At 33.2% G+C, this 15,512-nt stretch overlaps 1 protein-coding gene across 3 annotated transcripts; it reads right to left on the bottom strand.

Moving 5' to 3' along the window:
- Positions 1-218: 218 nt before the first annotated feature.
- LOC120270995 (splicing regulatory glutamine/lysine-rich protein 1-like) lies at positions 219-8,219 on the bottom strand. Of its 3 annotated transcripts, none has more exons than XR_005539737.1 (4): positions 7,551-8,219; positions 1,293-2,670; positions 578-1,157; positions 219-485 (listed from the first exon to the last, which is right to left on the bottom strand). XR_005539737.1 is itself a non-coding variant. In XM_039278087.1 (3 exons), exons 1-3 carry the CDS (start codon positions 7,623-7,625, stop codon positions 667-669), a joined length of 1,944 nt encoding a protein of 647 aa, XP_039134021.1. In that variant the 5' UTR covers positions 7,626-8,219; the 3' UTR covers positions 219-666. The 3 variants fall into 3 exon arrangements, 1 of the variants encoding a protein (XP_039134021.1); XR_005539738.1 differs by having other exon boundaries at positions 219-456; XM_039278087.1 differs by having other exon boundaries at positions 219-1,157.
- Positions 8,220-15,512: the final 7,293 nt, after the last annotated feature.

Raw genomic sequence — 15,512 nt, 5'->3', positions numbered from 1 at the left:
ATGTATATCCTTGAGTAAGAGAAACTTTAGATTAAAATAAAAAAAAAACGTAAAAACAATTTTAATAAAAATATTTTAAAAATAAATCATTAATTGCATCCACTTCTTAGGGGAACTTATTCTGAAGATGCAAGCATCACATGCAAAATTATTTCGCATGCCGACACAGCTGCTCTAATGGCCTTCAAAACAAAAGAAAAGCGTAGACATATTATATATAAATGAATGATCGTGACCTTAATTTTCCTCCTCTTTAATGTACAACCTCTTGTTATAAGAAAAATTTACACAGCCATGAAAAAAATATCAAAATTGTGCTATCAAATCAAGAACAATCTCTGCTGCCAGTGACATCCATCATCATCTTCTTCTGTCCATGTTATTCAGTTTGGACACAGCAATCAATTATTCGTACCCCATACAGGCAAAGGAGACCTTGTTCTCAATCCAAAATTCCTGCAAATTATGCACAGATACAGTGTGTCCTGAGCACACAAGTGGTAAAACATCACTAATACGGATCCCCGGTAAGGTTGCAAGCAGGCATTAACTTATGCTGAGAAGTCTGAGCGCATACCTGAAAAAGCTGTGGCATCTGTGGCTCCCCTTGTAGCTTAACAGAAAATGTAATTAGAATGTTATGCAAGTTGGTTGCCGTCTTGCATATTAGTATGGAATCACATATGGCAGAGCAAGAACATCACCAGACTTAATCTGCAATGCCTCTGCCCATACTTGGGGTATTTCTCCAACCTCAGGCTTAGGTCTGGGCTTTGGCCGGGTGTTATCACTGAACAGCCATTCTGGGTCATCAAACTCTGGCAATTCATCCATTTTGGGAACAGAATATACTTGTGGGAGAAATTTCACGTCAGGATGTGATGATTTCGCAGAAACTTTACCATTTGTAGTAGTTGCTACAACAGACACAGGTTTCATTTCAGCTTCAGATGTAACAGCTTCTTTGATGCCATTTGCCTTGCGGTCCATGACATCTAGGGCTCTCTCTGCCTTAACACTGACACTTTTTGAAGCTCCATGCCTAATGAAAGAATTAGTTGTGACCGAATGATTGAGCTCCATTGTCCTTCCATTCTCTATGGGGAACTCGGAGGAAGATGGCGGTCTCAGAAGTTTATGAGGCCCCACATCATATTCTGTAACCACATTTATAAGCATCATACAGCAAAGGGCTAGATTATGATGTTAAAATCCATGCATATACACAATTAATTTAGAAACAATTGGAACAAGGATATGGTCTTAAGTAGAAAGGCAAGAAAGGAACTCACCATGTAAAGTGCCATTCATCTCAAAGTCCTTCCTCTTCTTGATGGTTACATCAGGAACAGTATTCTTTACAGTGTCAACACAAGGGACCACAGGCTTACAACTAAAATTATCTACCAGATCCTTTTTACCATCGTCTTTCAATTTGTCTCTGTGCTTGTGTTCAACTTTTACCCTCATCTTTTCCGTTTCCTTTTTCTTCTCCTTACGTTTATCTTTATCCTTTCCTTTGCTTCTCTTCTCTTCTCGAATTTTCTCCTTGTGCCTTTCAGGTTCTCTGTCTTTGGCCTTATCTTTTGCCTCACTACTTTTCTCCATAACTGATTCCACTTGTTTGCCCATCCCATTAATTTTTCTATCCTCTGCGCCGATAAGATTTGGAAGCATCTTGTTCCCTGTGGCTCTCTCCTCAACCTCAATCCTTTTCTCTGCATCCAGATCGACCATCTTGCCCGCCCCATTTTTATTTCTTTCTTCTGCACAAACAAAGTTCTGAACCATTTTGTTAACTGTGCCTCTTTCTTTCTCCAATGCCATTGAACCAGCCATACTTTGAGTTCGGTTTCGACCTGAACTGGTAATTGCAACTGCAGCAACCTTACTGTCGACTCTTTTCTGAACATAACTAACTGCAGGTCCGGCAGGTCTGATCTCAGTTTTCTTTTCCAATGAACCACTGATAGAATTTCTGGCATTAATGCTCTCAATACGATCCTGAAACAGCCCACTATTTGTTGATCCAGTCCAGGTGCTCTCAATTCTTCTTTTAACTGAACTGCTGACTGCAGCATCCAATCCCATGATCTCAGGTCGCCTTTGAAGTAAGTTGATACTTGCATTCCAAGTTTGCATGTTTTCAATTCCTTTTTGGCCTGAACCACCAACTGCAGTAATTCCAGTACCCATGGAATCCTTTCTTCTTTTGATTGCATCAATATCAGCAGCTTTAATATCATCTTCAGCAATTCGGTGAACTGAATTGGAAATTGCACTTCCACTGCCAATGCTTTCACTTCCTTTCCGAATGGAACCAGTAGTCTCAGCCATTCTATTTGCAGCCCCCTTCCCTTCATCTCTAATCCTTCTACCAAACTCCTCGATATATTTAGAATCTTTAACTTCCTCAGCATTCCAGCTTTCACCTCCAAGCTTTTCTTCATTGCGAACTGATGCCTGGTTTTCAATTCTTCCTTCATCAGATATCCTGTTTTTAGACTTGTCTCTATCCTTCTCTTTTTTCTTATCTTTATGCTTCTCCTTGCGACTCTTCTTCTCTTTGTGTTTATCTTTGCTTTTATCCTTTTCCTTTTTGTCTTTCTTGCCTTCTTTCTTTTCTTTGTCCTTTTTGTCCTTTTTCTGTTTCTTTTCCTTGAGCTTCTCCTGAAAAATTGAGGTTAAGTCAAAGTTTAGTCAGTCAGTTGAACCAGTTTGTAACTAAAACTCACTCCAAGATGAGAATGACTTCTACAATAAAGAGGTCATCAAAGAACAAAGAAACAAAAAAGAAAGCTATAAAATTGGCAGTCTTTCCCTTTTCAACTTCTTAATAATGCGTAAACACTTAGCTAAATCCAAAGTTCTGCACCAAACCATATAAAAATTCATAACCAGATTACTAATCCAAAATAGCAATTATCAATCCAACAAAATTTGTAAATATTTTATTGAATAGAAGCTTTAAATGATTTAGCCAAAATTCTCTTTCATTGATCAGACACTCCACTTATTGTTTGCTTAACTGACCGAAGAAGCTAATTCAGATGCACAAAATTAATTAGAGTCCAAGTGAGTGAAGAAAATAAATGAACCATATGATCTCCTTATAAGTCAACTAGACAAGACTAAATGATTAAGAAATGTGTGATGCCCAAACTTTGCAAACTCAACAATCAAATCAGGTTGCATAGAGGCATTAACACAGCTATATAAAGCACAGCAATCTTAGCTTGATCTGACTATACTATAATAACAGAAACTTCCCTATAAAAAGTGTTGACTGCTGCAAATGAAAATCTAATTTGGAAGTACATTGACTCTTAATTGAGGTCCATCACTAGCTAGGAGACCAATAATAACCCCTTGTTCAATAGGATGTGTAATGCATGTGCCTGTCCAGATGGTGACCAAAATGTTACTTTCTGCAAGAAAAAAGACTACAACAATAGTCATCACAGGCCCAAAGTACAGAAAGTTGGAAATAAGAACAGCAATAATCGAGCCTCAATATCCCATATGAGCATCAAGTTCCTATCAATATAATCAGAAAGTGTAAAAATACAGAGAGCGCATGTATTTTTTATGGCTTCAGAATCATGACAATAACGAATCACACCAAAAAGCAACATAAGCAAACTTCATGTAGATAACTTCTGGATGATGAAACATAATTTTCGAAAGCATCCATATTATCACAGGAAGATGAATTGTAACAGGGAATTGCAACTCTTGGGAGAAATGGTGTAATAAAAAGGAGCCAATCATTAGCAGGATATAAAAAATTGAAGCTTAAAGCATTCACAGGTCATTTTACAAAGGAAATTTTGAGTACTACGTATGATCAAGGAAGGAAAAGCCTTTAGAGGAAAGGGCCGAAAGTCAGTTATCAATATCATACAGAAGCTATTCAAGGTTCAATTTAGCCTATTTACCTTCTGATGTGCCACAATTGATTTGCAAAATATTGTTTTAAAAGTTCAATCTGAAAATGATGTTCAGATTTTTTGCCCATGCATGAGCGTACTTTCCTACTTCAAACATTAAACTCTCACAAAATTCACATGAGATGCACGAACAAAGTAGCATACTTATTATAGTGCTCTAAGAATTTCTTTAAACAAAAGGAAAGAATATGTTGTGAACAAACACAATAATATTTCCCCAAAATATGTCAACTATGATAGGAACATCAAACGACAATGATTGATAATGTATTCTTAGTTCAAAATAACTAATCACCTCCAGTATATCCCCATTTAAGTTGTGAACATTGCTTATTTTCATTTTGGGAGATATGTGTCTTGGTACTAAGAAGCTCTTAGAGAAAATGACTAATTATTGAATAACATCTTATCAAAATAGCTAATTTCTCAAACCACCATCAGTTGGCTAACACCAGACCACCATGCTGTCAAAAATTAATTGAAGGACTTTCACGTCTCACACTAAAATACGAGCAGATTACACACGTTGACTTAAACATATACCTCCAGATCAAATTCAACAGAAGTTAAACCCATCTATCCACTTTTGGAAAATCATGAGTTTTACTAAAGGAATTGGGAAGCATTATATGATCAACCATTTGTTCTAGTTCCTAAGGTAATGAACATTGCCTTAGATGTCCATAATGGAGTGCTCATGAGACATAGCCTCAAATAATTTATACCTCCTCCCACAAATCTGTTCCCAATTATAATTATCTTCAAAGTTCAATGTAAATATTCCAATTACCAATGAAGCATTAATTTAAAAGAAAAAAGAATTTCCATTCACAAATAGAATATCATCAATTATGATGTCTTTTGCCATTATAACTCACCATCAAGGTTATACTCTTTAAATCGATTGAACTTATAAACTCAAACTCTCTAAGCCTTTCATTAGGCAAATTAATCGCAACGCCTTATTCACAGTAGTAGCTATTAAAGTTTTTTCAAGACTCACCTTCTGTTCTACTTCCAAAAGAAATAAATAACTTCAACACAAACAAATTCAATAAACTCTAGCACATCTTAAATTAACCGGTAATTCTTGATAAATCCGCAACATTTTTCACCTAACAAAACATCCATCTATAAAAAGATAGTAATAGAAAATAATAAGTAAGCATTGAGATAATAAACCAAATGTGAAAATTTATCTACATCAAGATAATGCATGGAATTTATAATCACATAGCCAGCATAATAAATATGTATCTTATTTCTTTGAAAGACACCCCTAAATCTTGCATCATTGTGAATAGCCCTTATCAGAGTTTTAACAAATCAGGTTTCATAAACATTTAGTTATTAAATTAACCAAGAATTAAAGTTTCGACTTTTATCCTTCTCCATCCCAATGAAAAGGTGCTTTATGTGCATAACAGCTCTATTACTTCAATCTAATATTCAATAGTGCTAAGGCTTACTCTCATCACAACGCATGTTTCTTTAATTCATTTTTTTCTCAAACTAAAACAAACCAAAACTCACATTTTCTTCTTTGAACACTCACTTATTTTTGGCATCGTCTGGCTCTTGAGGAATATTCTTTTGCAGCTCTTCTACAACCAGTCGTTTTATCCCTTGATCCTTACAAATGCCATTCCATTTAGTAGGATGGAGTTGGAAAGTGAGTGGCTAAACATTAATGAAGTTTTTGGGACGAATCTAATGATCTCACCCAAACAAAGATAACTAAATAGGAACCATGCAGATAAATAGTGCGTAGTAATTTCACACCATACACACACGAAATTGAAATAATGATTAAAAAATGAAAACAACTTTGGCACTAACTTGTAAGCAAGTATCAGCAAACAGATGGTACAAACACAGACAAACAAAAACTTCAACACAAACTTGGAAGCATGCCGTCTATAAGCAAAGATATGCTGCAACCTAGTTCACACACATAGAACAATTTCAGACACAAACTTTAAGCATGCCAACTATTGGAAAAAAGATGACACACACATACAAGCAGGGTGTGGGGTGGGTGTAATATCTTTGATACAAGCTTGTTACCATGAAAACATTAAGCAGAAAGGTGACACACAAACAGAGAAAATAACTTCAAAACAAGCTTGTAACCAAACCAAATATCAGCAAAAAGATGTCACACAACCACACAGAAAATAACTTTGTTACAAGCTTGTCACCAACGACAACTGTCAGCAAAAAGATACTGCAACCTAGTTTACAAACACGACATAAACAAACACATGCAATATTGGAGACTAGGTTTCTAAAACAAGGAGAATGCAATTAAGTACACAACCTAAACACATTCCTTGGCTTGGTATAGAGATTAAAACAAATAACATCCTTATGAACATGTAGAGTTCAATTGTGCTTGGCTCACCAGGATACAATAGAAACAAAAAGGGCCAACAATTATTACTTTAGCTTGCATCTCCTGATCATGTGGTCTAACTCAAAACCACTTGATAGGCTACAATAACTGTTATCAGCAGACCAAGAAGGGTTCAATTAATAACCCTTATTTAGATCAAGAGAACCAATTCTTAGCCACTTTGAATTCTTAAACCAAAGTTTTCTAGCAAAGTTTGAAATCTTCATTCAGTTAAACTAAGCAAATTTTAAGTACCACCTTTAACTTTAATACCTGACCAATTGATCAAGAGAAAAATTCAAATTAAAAAAAATGGCAACTATAAAGTTAAAAGGGAAAAACAGACATCATTTACAAAACTTTCAAATGTCTAACATAAGTGATCAAGTTTTAAAACTTCACCAGTCTTAAATAAATGTCATCACAAGAACATTACCGGAAATCAGTACAGCTACAAAGCTAAGTCATACTCTTAAAATTACAACAGCATTAGTTTTTCCTTTTTACCACAATTTTGTCAAGAAATTGATGGGGGAACTAACAAATAAGTATTTACAAAGTCAAAAACAACTACATTGTTTAACGATCTTTTTGATGAATGTAATTATAAGACGAATTTCACTGCATTTAGCAAGCTGTATCTCTATAGTATTTCATTTTGAATAATATAGAAAAATAAAACCAAACCATAAAATGTACATTCAAGATTTCAGCGTCAGCAATCTCTCATTTTTCATCTGTGCAAATGGACAAGGCATTTTCTCTCCAACTTAAAAATCAACCATCAAATCTCTGGACTCACAGCACAAGGGAATACGATAATAGCTACATGTATTGCAATGTTATTCTTCAAGCTGGTCATGCAAAAATTCGCATTTTATGCATTCACACAAAAAGTCAGTCCAGATTCAAAATATACATTTTTGGATATTCCATGAGTTATTGAAAGCCCAGTGCCTATGTTCCCCAAATGAACAGCAAAATTTCACTACCTGACAACCGGGCTTAAACTTTCTGTGCTCTACAACTTCACAGCAAATCCCAATTCATAAAACAGTTGGCTTGTCTTATACTAAAATCACACCCAATAAGTAAACAGTTTTCTATAGTCATAATTAGCATAACAACAAACCATTATTCAAAAGAACAGGTGGACAAAAAAGAGAAGAAATCAACAAAAATAAGAAACATAGTGTATGATGAACCTTTCCAAGCAATTCTTCGTGAACACCAAGCTTATTCTCGTATCCGGGTGGCGGAAATGGGAAGCAGCGAGACATGGCACGATGATGAACCACCCAGTCCAGCAATCCCTGTTAATTTCCAGGAAAGCTGCTCCAACAAGGGAAAGAAACACTGAAAGCACTCCTGCCCATCCACCATGTCCTCGCACTCATCCCCAACCTCCAATGCTACTCCATTAAAGCACCACAAACCATCTCCAAACACTAATCAATTCTACCAAGATCCCAAATTTCCAGTACCAAACAACTTCCACCACAATCACAATCACCCAAAACAATCAAACGCCGCAAAAATCCTAGAACCAAAAAGGCCCTCAAAATCGAAACCCAGGAGAAACCCTGACGCAGTCTTGCTCCATAACTAATCAAACCCAAATCCAACGCCAAAATCACCCACCAAATCCACACGATTCCCAGAGAGATCCAACCGCAGAAAATCCCATCAACCCGATCTCCAATCCAGCATCTCCAAACCCTAGAACACCACACAAACCCTAGAAAATGGATCTCCAACCGAAAACACAAACCACAAAACACTTCAACCAATCAATCAATCAATCAATCAATCAATCAAACAAAGCACCCACAAATCTCAACCTTAACTACTCTTCTGATCAAAATCAAGAAAAAAAGAAAGCACAAAAAGTCCCAAATCACAATCTCTAACGTGTAGAAGTTCGCTGCTCTGTCTTTATCTCTCTACAAATCATGTGTTTCTCTCTCAAGATTGGAGGCGTTTGTGTTTGTGTTTGAGAGTCCTCAAAAGGCTTCTCTCTCTCTCTCTCTCTCTCTCTCTCTCTCTCACCAAATTTGTGATTGAGATCAAGAAGCCTCAAAGAAAAGAAAGGACTCGGAAGAGCTCTATGGAGACGATTTATAGTGCAAATAAAGAGACAAGATGGGGGAAATACTTACGAATTGACACTTTTAACCCTGTCAATTGTTTTTCTGGGTTGAAGATGAGTCAACAAGTGGAGCCTGATTAGCTGTACGTAGGGGAGGGGCTCTTCAGCTTCGTCGCTGTTGCATAAGGGGATGGATGGTTTTTAAGATGGCTCATCAACACCAGTTAGTCTATTGATTCTATTGGTTTTTTATTTTAATATTGTCTTTTATTAATCCCTTATTTTTTTTATTTTTTTATTATTTTTAATATTTTTTTAAAATTTTTGATGAATATAGGCAAACCACTTACAAAGAGTGGTTTGAACCAGTCTTATACACAATGCCTCACATAGAATACTTAATGCCAGCAAATCAATGTACCTCTTTTAAGATTTGCCTTGTATTTCTTTGATAAAAAATAATTATTATTATGTAGTTTATGCAGTTTTATTTTTTTTATAAATATAGGCAATTCATAAAGTTCGACAAATACTTTTGAATTAATAGAATTTTAAACCCTTGACTTTTACATGAGAGGGGAATGAAATTTCAACTCTCTTATTATAAAAGTCTAAAATTAATATTTTATTTTAATTTTTTTTAATATGAATATTAAAGAATGTATGATATATCTAACCACATTAGGTATAAAATTGAATAAAAAAATCAAAACAAATAAACTTTGTATTGTTGACAAGCGAAATGAATAAATTTATATACTTTAATAAATTCATTAAAAAGAAAAAAAAACAAGAAAAAGAAAACAAAACCATGATCAAATTATTTTCAAAAGAATGCATTTATATTTTAGTTTATACCAAAATAATAAAGGTCCCCTCAACCCGAACTAATGTTCCTTGGCATGGAGTCACACAAAAATTTAGGAGGGAGGCTGTCCCTGGCCAGGAATACAAGATACTGTATCATTAAAAATGCATTCTAAAACAACCCTGGGTTTAATTGACATTGTTTGGATCTAATGGATAATATTACATTTTGGTATAACTAGCTGTTGTAAGTGTATATTTTGACCGGTTCAGTAGTTAGTTTTTTTTTAATAACAAAAGGTAATCTCTAATTAGTCAAAAGATGTGCACAGAGCCCTCACCTAAGATTATTAGAGTCTACATGGGAGTCCAAACTCCAACAGAGTTAATTCATCCAAAAGAAATTTGAACTCTCACCATTTTTTCTTTCCTCAAGAAACCTCAAATTACTACAATTAACCACAGGAACCAGTATTTTTAGTTTCACCTCTTGATTTTTAAAAAAATTAATTACATTAATAATTTATTTTTTTACAAATCCCCCATGGTGGTTATAAATAAATAAATAAATAAATAAATAAATAAATATATATATATATAATATTTACAAATTCCTTGATTTTTTATAAATTTTTATATAATTTTTTAAATCCCATGATTTTTTTAATAAATTTTTATACATGGTTTAAACTACTTATATTTTTAGAGAGGGCTTTTTACAAATCCTTTAATTTTTTTATAAATTAGCATATATAATTAAATTTAATTTTTTAAAATATTTGTAAAATTTTATTATTTGGCTTCTTTGACTATTGTTTGGTCCCATTTAATTTTTTTACTAGTTGCACTGTAATTTTTAATGCTAATGTTTGACCTCTTTTTAGGGAAAAAATGAAAATCTACTTGGTCTAAGGGGCTATAATTTGTCCACATTTATGATTAAGAAAAATATTGATGAAAGTTCACAAATAGTCAGTGACTTATATCAAATTTTTATTTTTATAATTGAACCTAGAAAATATCACTTTGGTCCCAACGACAGAAAAAAGGATATTTATATATTTTTTTTTCACAACATCATTGGAGGTGAACCATATATTTATATAACAAAGGAGATGTCATAAAAGAATCAAAGTAAACATATTTGTGCAATTCAAAGAATAAAGTGAGATATTCTTTCTAGTTAACTAATTAAAATGAACATTTTAGTTTAATTTGATGGTCAATATGAGTTTAGACTTAACTGTTTTACAGTTATATTATGTAAAAATCTCTGTAATTTTTTAGGATATAATTTTGGATTAAAGATAAATTATGGCCCATCATGGAATTTAAAAAATATAAAGACTATTTTTTTACCATTTGAGAATTTTCCATTCCCGTTTTTATTTAATTTATTAGAAATGTTCAAAGTCTTAAGAGTCATTAGTGTCACAAAGATTTATGTTTTGTTTTTGTCTTTTTTAAATATAAACATCAAACCAATGAATTTTTACTGGTGAGAGAAAAATAATAGTTCGCATTCTTAATTCGATGTTCAAGTATGACAATCTACAAGATGGCCTCATCAATCTTAAATTCCGAACTAGACCATGCTTTCGGAAAATATCCTAATAATGCAAGACACAATTGATTTTATAAAAAAATCTAAGAAAATAATAATAATTAGCAAATTAGTCAAATTGATGTCAGTGTTTAGCAATGCTTTCTCTTAGATTTTTTTTTATCTGTTATGGTTAGGATTTTAAATGATTATTATTAATTCAATTATTAATTTAATATTACTTATATAAAACGTTTTTTATAAACAAAATTGTTAAAGAACAGACGGCTATAGTGGCTTATTAACCATTTTAATTTTATGAAACTGAGAATCATTTAAAAAAAAACATTCAAAGTATCAATTATACCTTTCATAAAATTTGATTAATTTTTCATATTTTTTTCCTTTTTATTTTCCTTTATTCAATCTAAACAACGTAACGGTCATCGATCCATTTTTTTTTTAGAAAGACGACAAATGCCGGAACCCAAGGACAAACACGTGGGGAAGCCACGCTCAACACCGAACTGTGCTCTTATCTTGCGTGAGATAGGGATCAAACTCAAGGAGCCACGCTCGACACTCGAGACGAACACTCTATGCAAAAGACCTATTGCCAATAAATTAAATGGTCGTTCGCGTCATCGATCCACTTCATTTGATCATATCCAAAAATATTTAATTAATTTTCTACAAGAAAAGGAATGCAATGCCAGTGAGCCGAGTACCTTGAGCCCAACACTCCACTTGTCATATCAAGTTAATAAAAAAATAAATAATGAACTCATGTGTTCAAAGCAGACATTATTGAAAAGTGCATCTACCTTCATAGGGATGTGAGACATGCAAAAATAATAAAAGAATTTACTATAGATGTATGTGTGTGTATATATGAATATGTCCCAATTTTGGGATATGTATTGTGAAATAGATAAAGAGTAAATATTTTTTTTTTAGAAGTCACTAAATTTTACTTTATTTTTAAATGTTCCATCAAACTTTAGTTTGAATCAATTTGGTCATTTATATTTAATTTAATTATATCAGCTAGTCACCTGTAAAATCCTCTGGCCCTTTGCTTAGTTGGTGGCCAGAAAGATGAGTCACCTTAAATCTATACTTTGTTGGCGGCCAGACTTTTTAGTTGGAATGACATGTCACGAGAGATTGCCCATGTCACTAAAATTAGCCACACCAGCTTCACCTCTATCGGGAGGAATGGTTGGAACTTTACTTCGAACAGGACAAGACATCATTGATCTCCTCTTCCTTAGGGTATTCTAAACAAAGCTTCACCTCCGTCTTCACCAATCTATGGGTTCATCTCCTTATTTCGGGAGATAGTTTGAACGGCCGAGTAAACATCATCCACTTGTCTGTGTGAACGTGAGATAGATAGGAGTGATGTCAGTGAATTGGGAGAGATGACCATCAGGTGTTGAAGCATCTAAATAATGTAAGTTACTTCTCTTGAAACCCTCAACTAATGACTTTGATTTTTTGTTTTTTTTTACCCTTTTAGATGTATATTAAGGAGGTAGGATTTGAGGGTTTTCACATTGGGAGTTGGATGTTGTTTTGTTAGTAGTTTTTAGGTTCAAAACAAATTTATAGTTTATCATTCTTTGTTTTGTTGGTTGTTTTTAGGTAGAGTTTTGAAGTTTTGACATTGGGAGTTGGATGTTGTTTTGTTAGTTGTTTTTAGGTTCAGGAAAAATATATAGTTGACATCAAGGATGACTGTTGTTTCAATGGTATTTCTAGGTGGAAGAGATGATTTAATTTTATAATTCTTGTCTAGTTAAAAATAAATTGTACCGACAAAGGTTCATTGTGGTCCCCCACAAACACAGTTAGAAAGTGAGCAGTCGGTGTAATCAAATCGAAGATGAATTAGTGTTTTGTTTTATCATCAATTAGATGGTAATTATGTATACACTTGCTTAATTTGAAACTGACTTAATTATGTGGTGAATTGGTTTGAAAAATTCCAAAAATACAGGTTAAATTGAATCTTTTGTTCAACTGTACAAATAAAAGCCTCCCTTTCCTTCATCCAAACAAGGAAGAGAGAAAATCTAGAGCATTAAAAAAAAAGGTTATATGACTATCTTCCTCTTTCTTTTTTAATTGAAACACATATAATTCGAAGAATACCTTCTACAAGCTAGGGCATTTAAAAAAAAAATCTCTTTAGTTGAAAGAATAAAGAAAATCTCTTTAGTTGAAAGAATAGAGAAAATCTCTTTTATACAAAGAAATGCCTTCCTTTCTCTTTTTAAATTGAAACACATGTAACACATATAATACCTTCTCCACAAGTAGGCATTGAAAAAACCAAATACACATTCGTAGACTATGTTCATCAAGCTTGACAAATTAGGACATATTTTTGGCTACTCGTCCATGTGGTTTTATGAAAAAAAGCACGAAGTGAGTTGCTGGTTGAGGATTCACAATGCTTTGAAGCTTTCAAAAGGGGGATTTAATGCCCAACCATCTGGAGATGCTTCCTCGCCCCCAATTCGATGCATGTTGGAAGCTCTCCCAAAGAAGAGGGAGGAAGGCGAAGATGACGTGGCTGTGTTTAATATGACTTGCCCATTCTCCCGTGACGTGTTCGTGGATGCATGACATGGACACTCCAACCTATTAGGATTATGCCCTCGATTGGCAATGAGGATACTTGTATTAGGGCATTTGATTTGTATTATACATTGTTATTATTATTATTATTATTATTATTATTATTATTATTATTATTATTAAATAAGCATTTATTTTGATGTTCATAAAAATCTTTTGATAACATTTTAATTAGTTTTGAACATCATGGTCCATGTGTATCAAGTTAAACCTTCTATTATTTGTGGGATAAAGAGAAGGGCACTAGAAGGGTTTAGTACTTATACACTTCAAAAGTTCACAAATTAGAGAATATTTAATTGAGCATTAAAGGTTTGTAAGGGTTTGTATGACATATACTTTGACAAAGAGTGGTAGTTGAACACTATGGACTAGTGGGAGCATATGTCATAAATACATCACTCGGTTGGTATACAAGAATGAAAGGTTTATACACATATAGTAATCATGATCTGAAAGGTTTGTAATAAGTTCAATTGGGTTATGATGTGGGCCATGGGGCTGGCTAGGTGTCACCCACGTCTTTTGGTATTTTCCCATTACCAGTCGAAACTAACCTAGGGATTCACACTTAAAAGGATTAAGAATCAGTCTTGTTTTGAGTGTAGGGGTAAAATTATCAATTTATAATTTTACTTCATGGGATGAGTGAAATTGTAAATTGGTGTAGGGTTTATGTCTTAAGTTTAAATTTTGATTAAAATTTGATGGAGTAGAATAATTAATCAAAATTATAAGGACTTAAAGACAAAATTGATTTTAGTCACATTAGGACTCATACTTCTAATAGAACTTCATATGATAATATTTATCATGTTATGAAGTTTGATATTTCATAATTGAATAATTTTTATCATGTTTTATGAAGTCTCTATAAATATGACTCCTCTCTAACCCTAGAGTATATCAATTGATTCTCTAGTGAGGAAAATCCTCAAGCTCTCTACGACAATCCAAGGGACAAATTCGGCACATCAAAGGAAAGGTTTCCGAACATCCAAGGTAATTTTTTGAACCTTTCAATTAAATTAGGGTGTTCATTAAAACAATCAGATCATATCACAATTTTATTTTTGCTTCCGCATGCCTCAGATGGTGTTATTTAATTTTACAATAATTTACTATCACAACAGACCTTCCCAACATGATAGATTTAAGGTGACTCTCTTTCCAGCCGCCAACTAAGCAAAGGGGCATGTGAATTTACAGGGTGACTAGCTGGTGTAATCAAGTCGAGATAGGTGACCAAATTGATTTAAATTAAAGTTTGATAATTAATTTGAAAATAGAGTAAAGTTTAGTGACTTCTCAAAAAATTTACTCAATAGATCAAGATCCATAATACCGATGCCACTATAATTCTCCAAATACAAATAATCACAAGAATTCAGTAACTAAATTCAATTCATCCATGGGGATTTCAAATCTATTAACAAGAGAAAATCTCATAAAAAACTAGGAATAGAAGTTGATATTTACCCACAAAAAAATCAAAGAAAAAAATTCAAAGAAAAGAAAAATTTCAAATAAAAATTAAATTTTAAAAAAAAATTCAAGTTTCAAATTTCAAAAATAATAAAAATAACAGAAAAGGCGTTTTTAAAAAAAATTGGAAAAACGTTCATAGAAAACTAGGATTTAGGGTTTAGAGTTTATTATTTAGGGTTTAGGTTTTTTTCTTTTGAGTATAAGATTCATAGTATTTGGGTTTAGAGTTAAGTATAAATCTCTAAACTTTAAAAATTATAAAACATTAAAGGTTTAGATTATAAAATTAAACTTTTTCAAAAAGAGATAAAGAATGAAGTCATTGAAGTGGATACTGACATGCATGCCAACTTAGCATCCATGTTATTAAGACTATTAATTCGGCCTAAATATCATTGCTTAAAAAAACAAACGTGGTGGGTTGGTAAATGGTTTTGGAAGGGGGAGAGGAGAACGTGTTAAAAAACAAGAAAAAGAAAGATCACTAGAAAAACCAAAAGAAGAAAAAGAGCTATAGGAAAAGACAGGAGATCAAAGAGGAGAAGATGGAAAAGAGAGGAGAAAACAAATTGAGTGCTCGAGAGAGAAGATGTG

The sequence above is a fragment of the Dioscorea cayenensis genome, chromosome 10, assembly GCF_009730915.1.
Source record: "Dioscorea cayenensis subsp. rotundata cultivar TDr96_F1 chromosome 10, TDr96_F1_v2_PseudoChromosome.rev07_lg8_w22 25.fasta, whole genome shotgun sequence".
Classification (NCBI taxonomy): Eukaryota; Viridiplantae; Streptophyta; class Magnoliopsida; order Dioscoreales; family Dioscoreaceae; genus Dioscorea; species Dioscorea cayenensis.
This window is presented reverse-complemented; position numbering and strand designations above follow the sequence as displayed.

Bases quoted from the DNA above. Each gene is read 5' to 3' on its own strand.
- LOC120270995 (XM_039278087.1), bottom strand. From the start codon at position 7,625: ATGTCTCGCTGCTTCCCATTTCCGCCACCCGGATACGAGAATAAGCTT. The intron at 2,671-7,550 runs GTTCATCATACA...TCAATTTTTCAG, and splicing joins ACGAAGAATTGCTTGGAAAG to GAGAAGCTCAAGGAAAAGAA. The intron at 1,158-1,292 runs GTGAGTTCCTTT...ATGTGGTTACAG, and splicing joins GATGAATGGCACTTTACATG to AATATGATGTGGGGCCTCAT.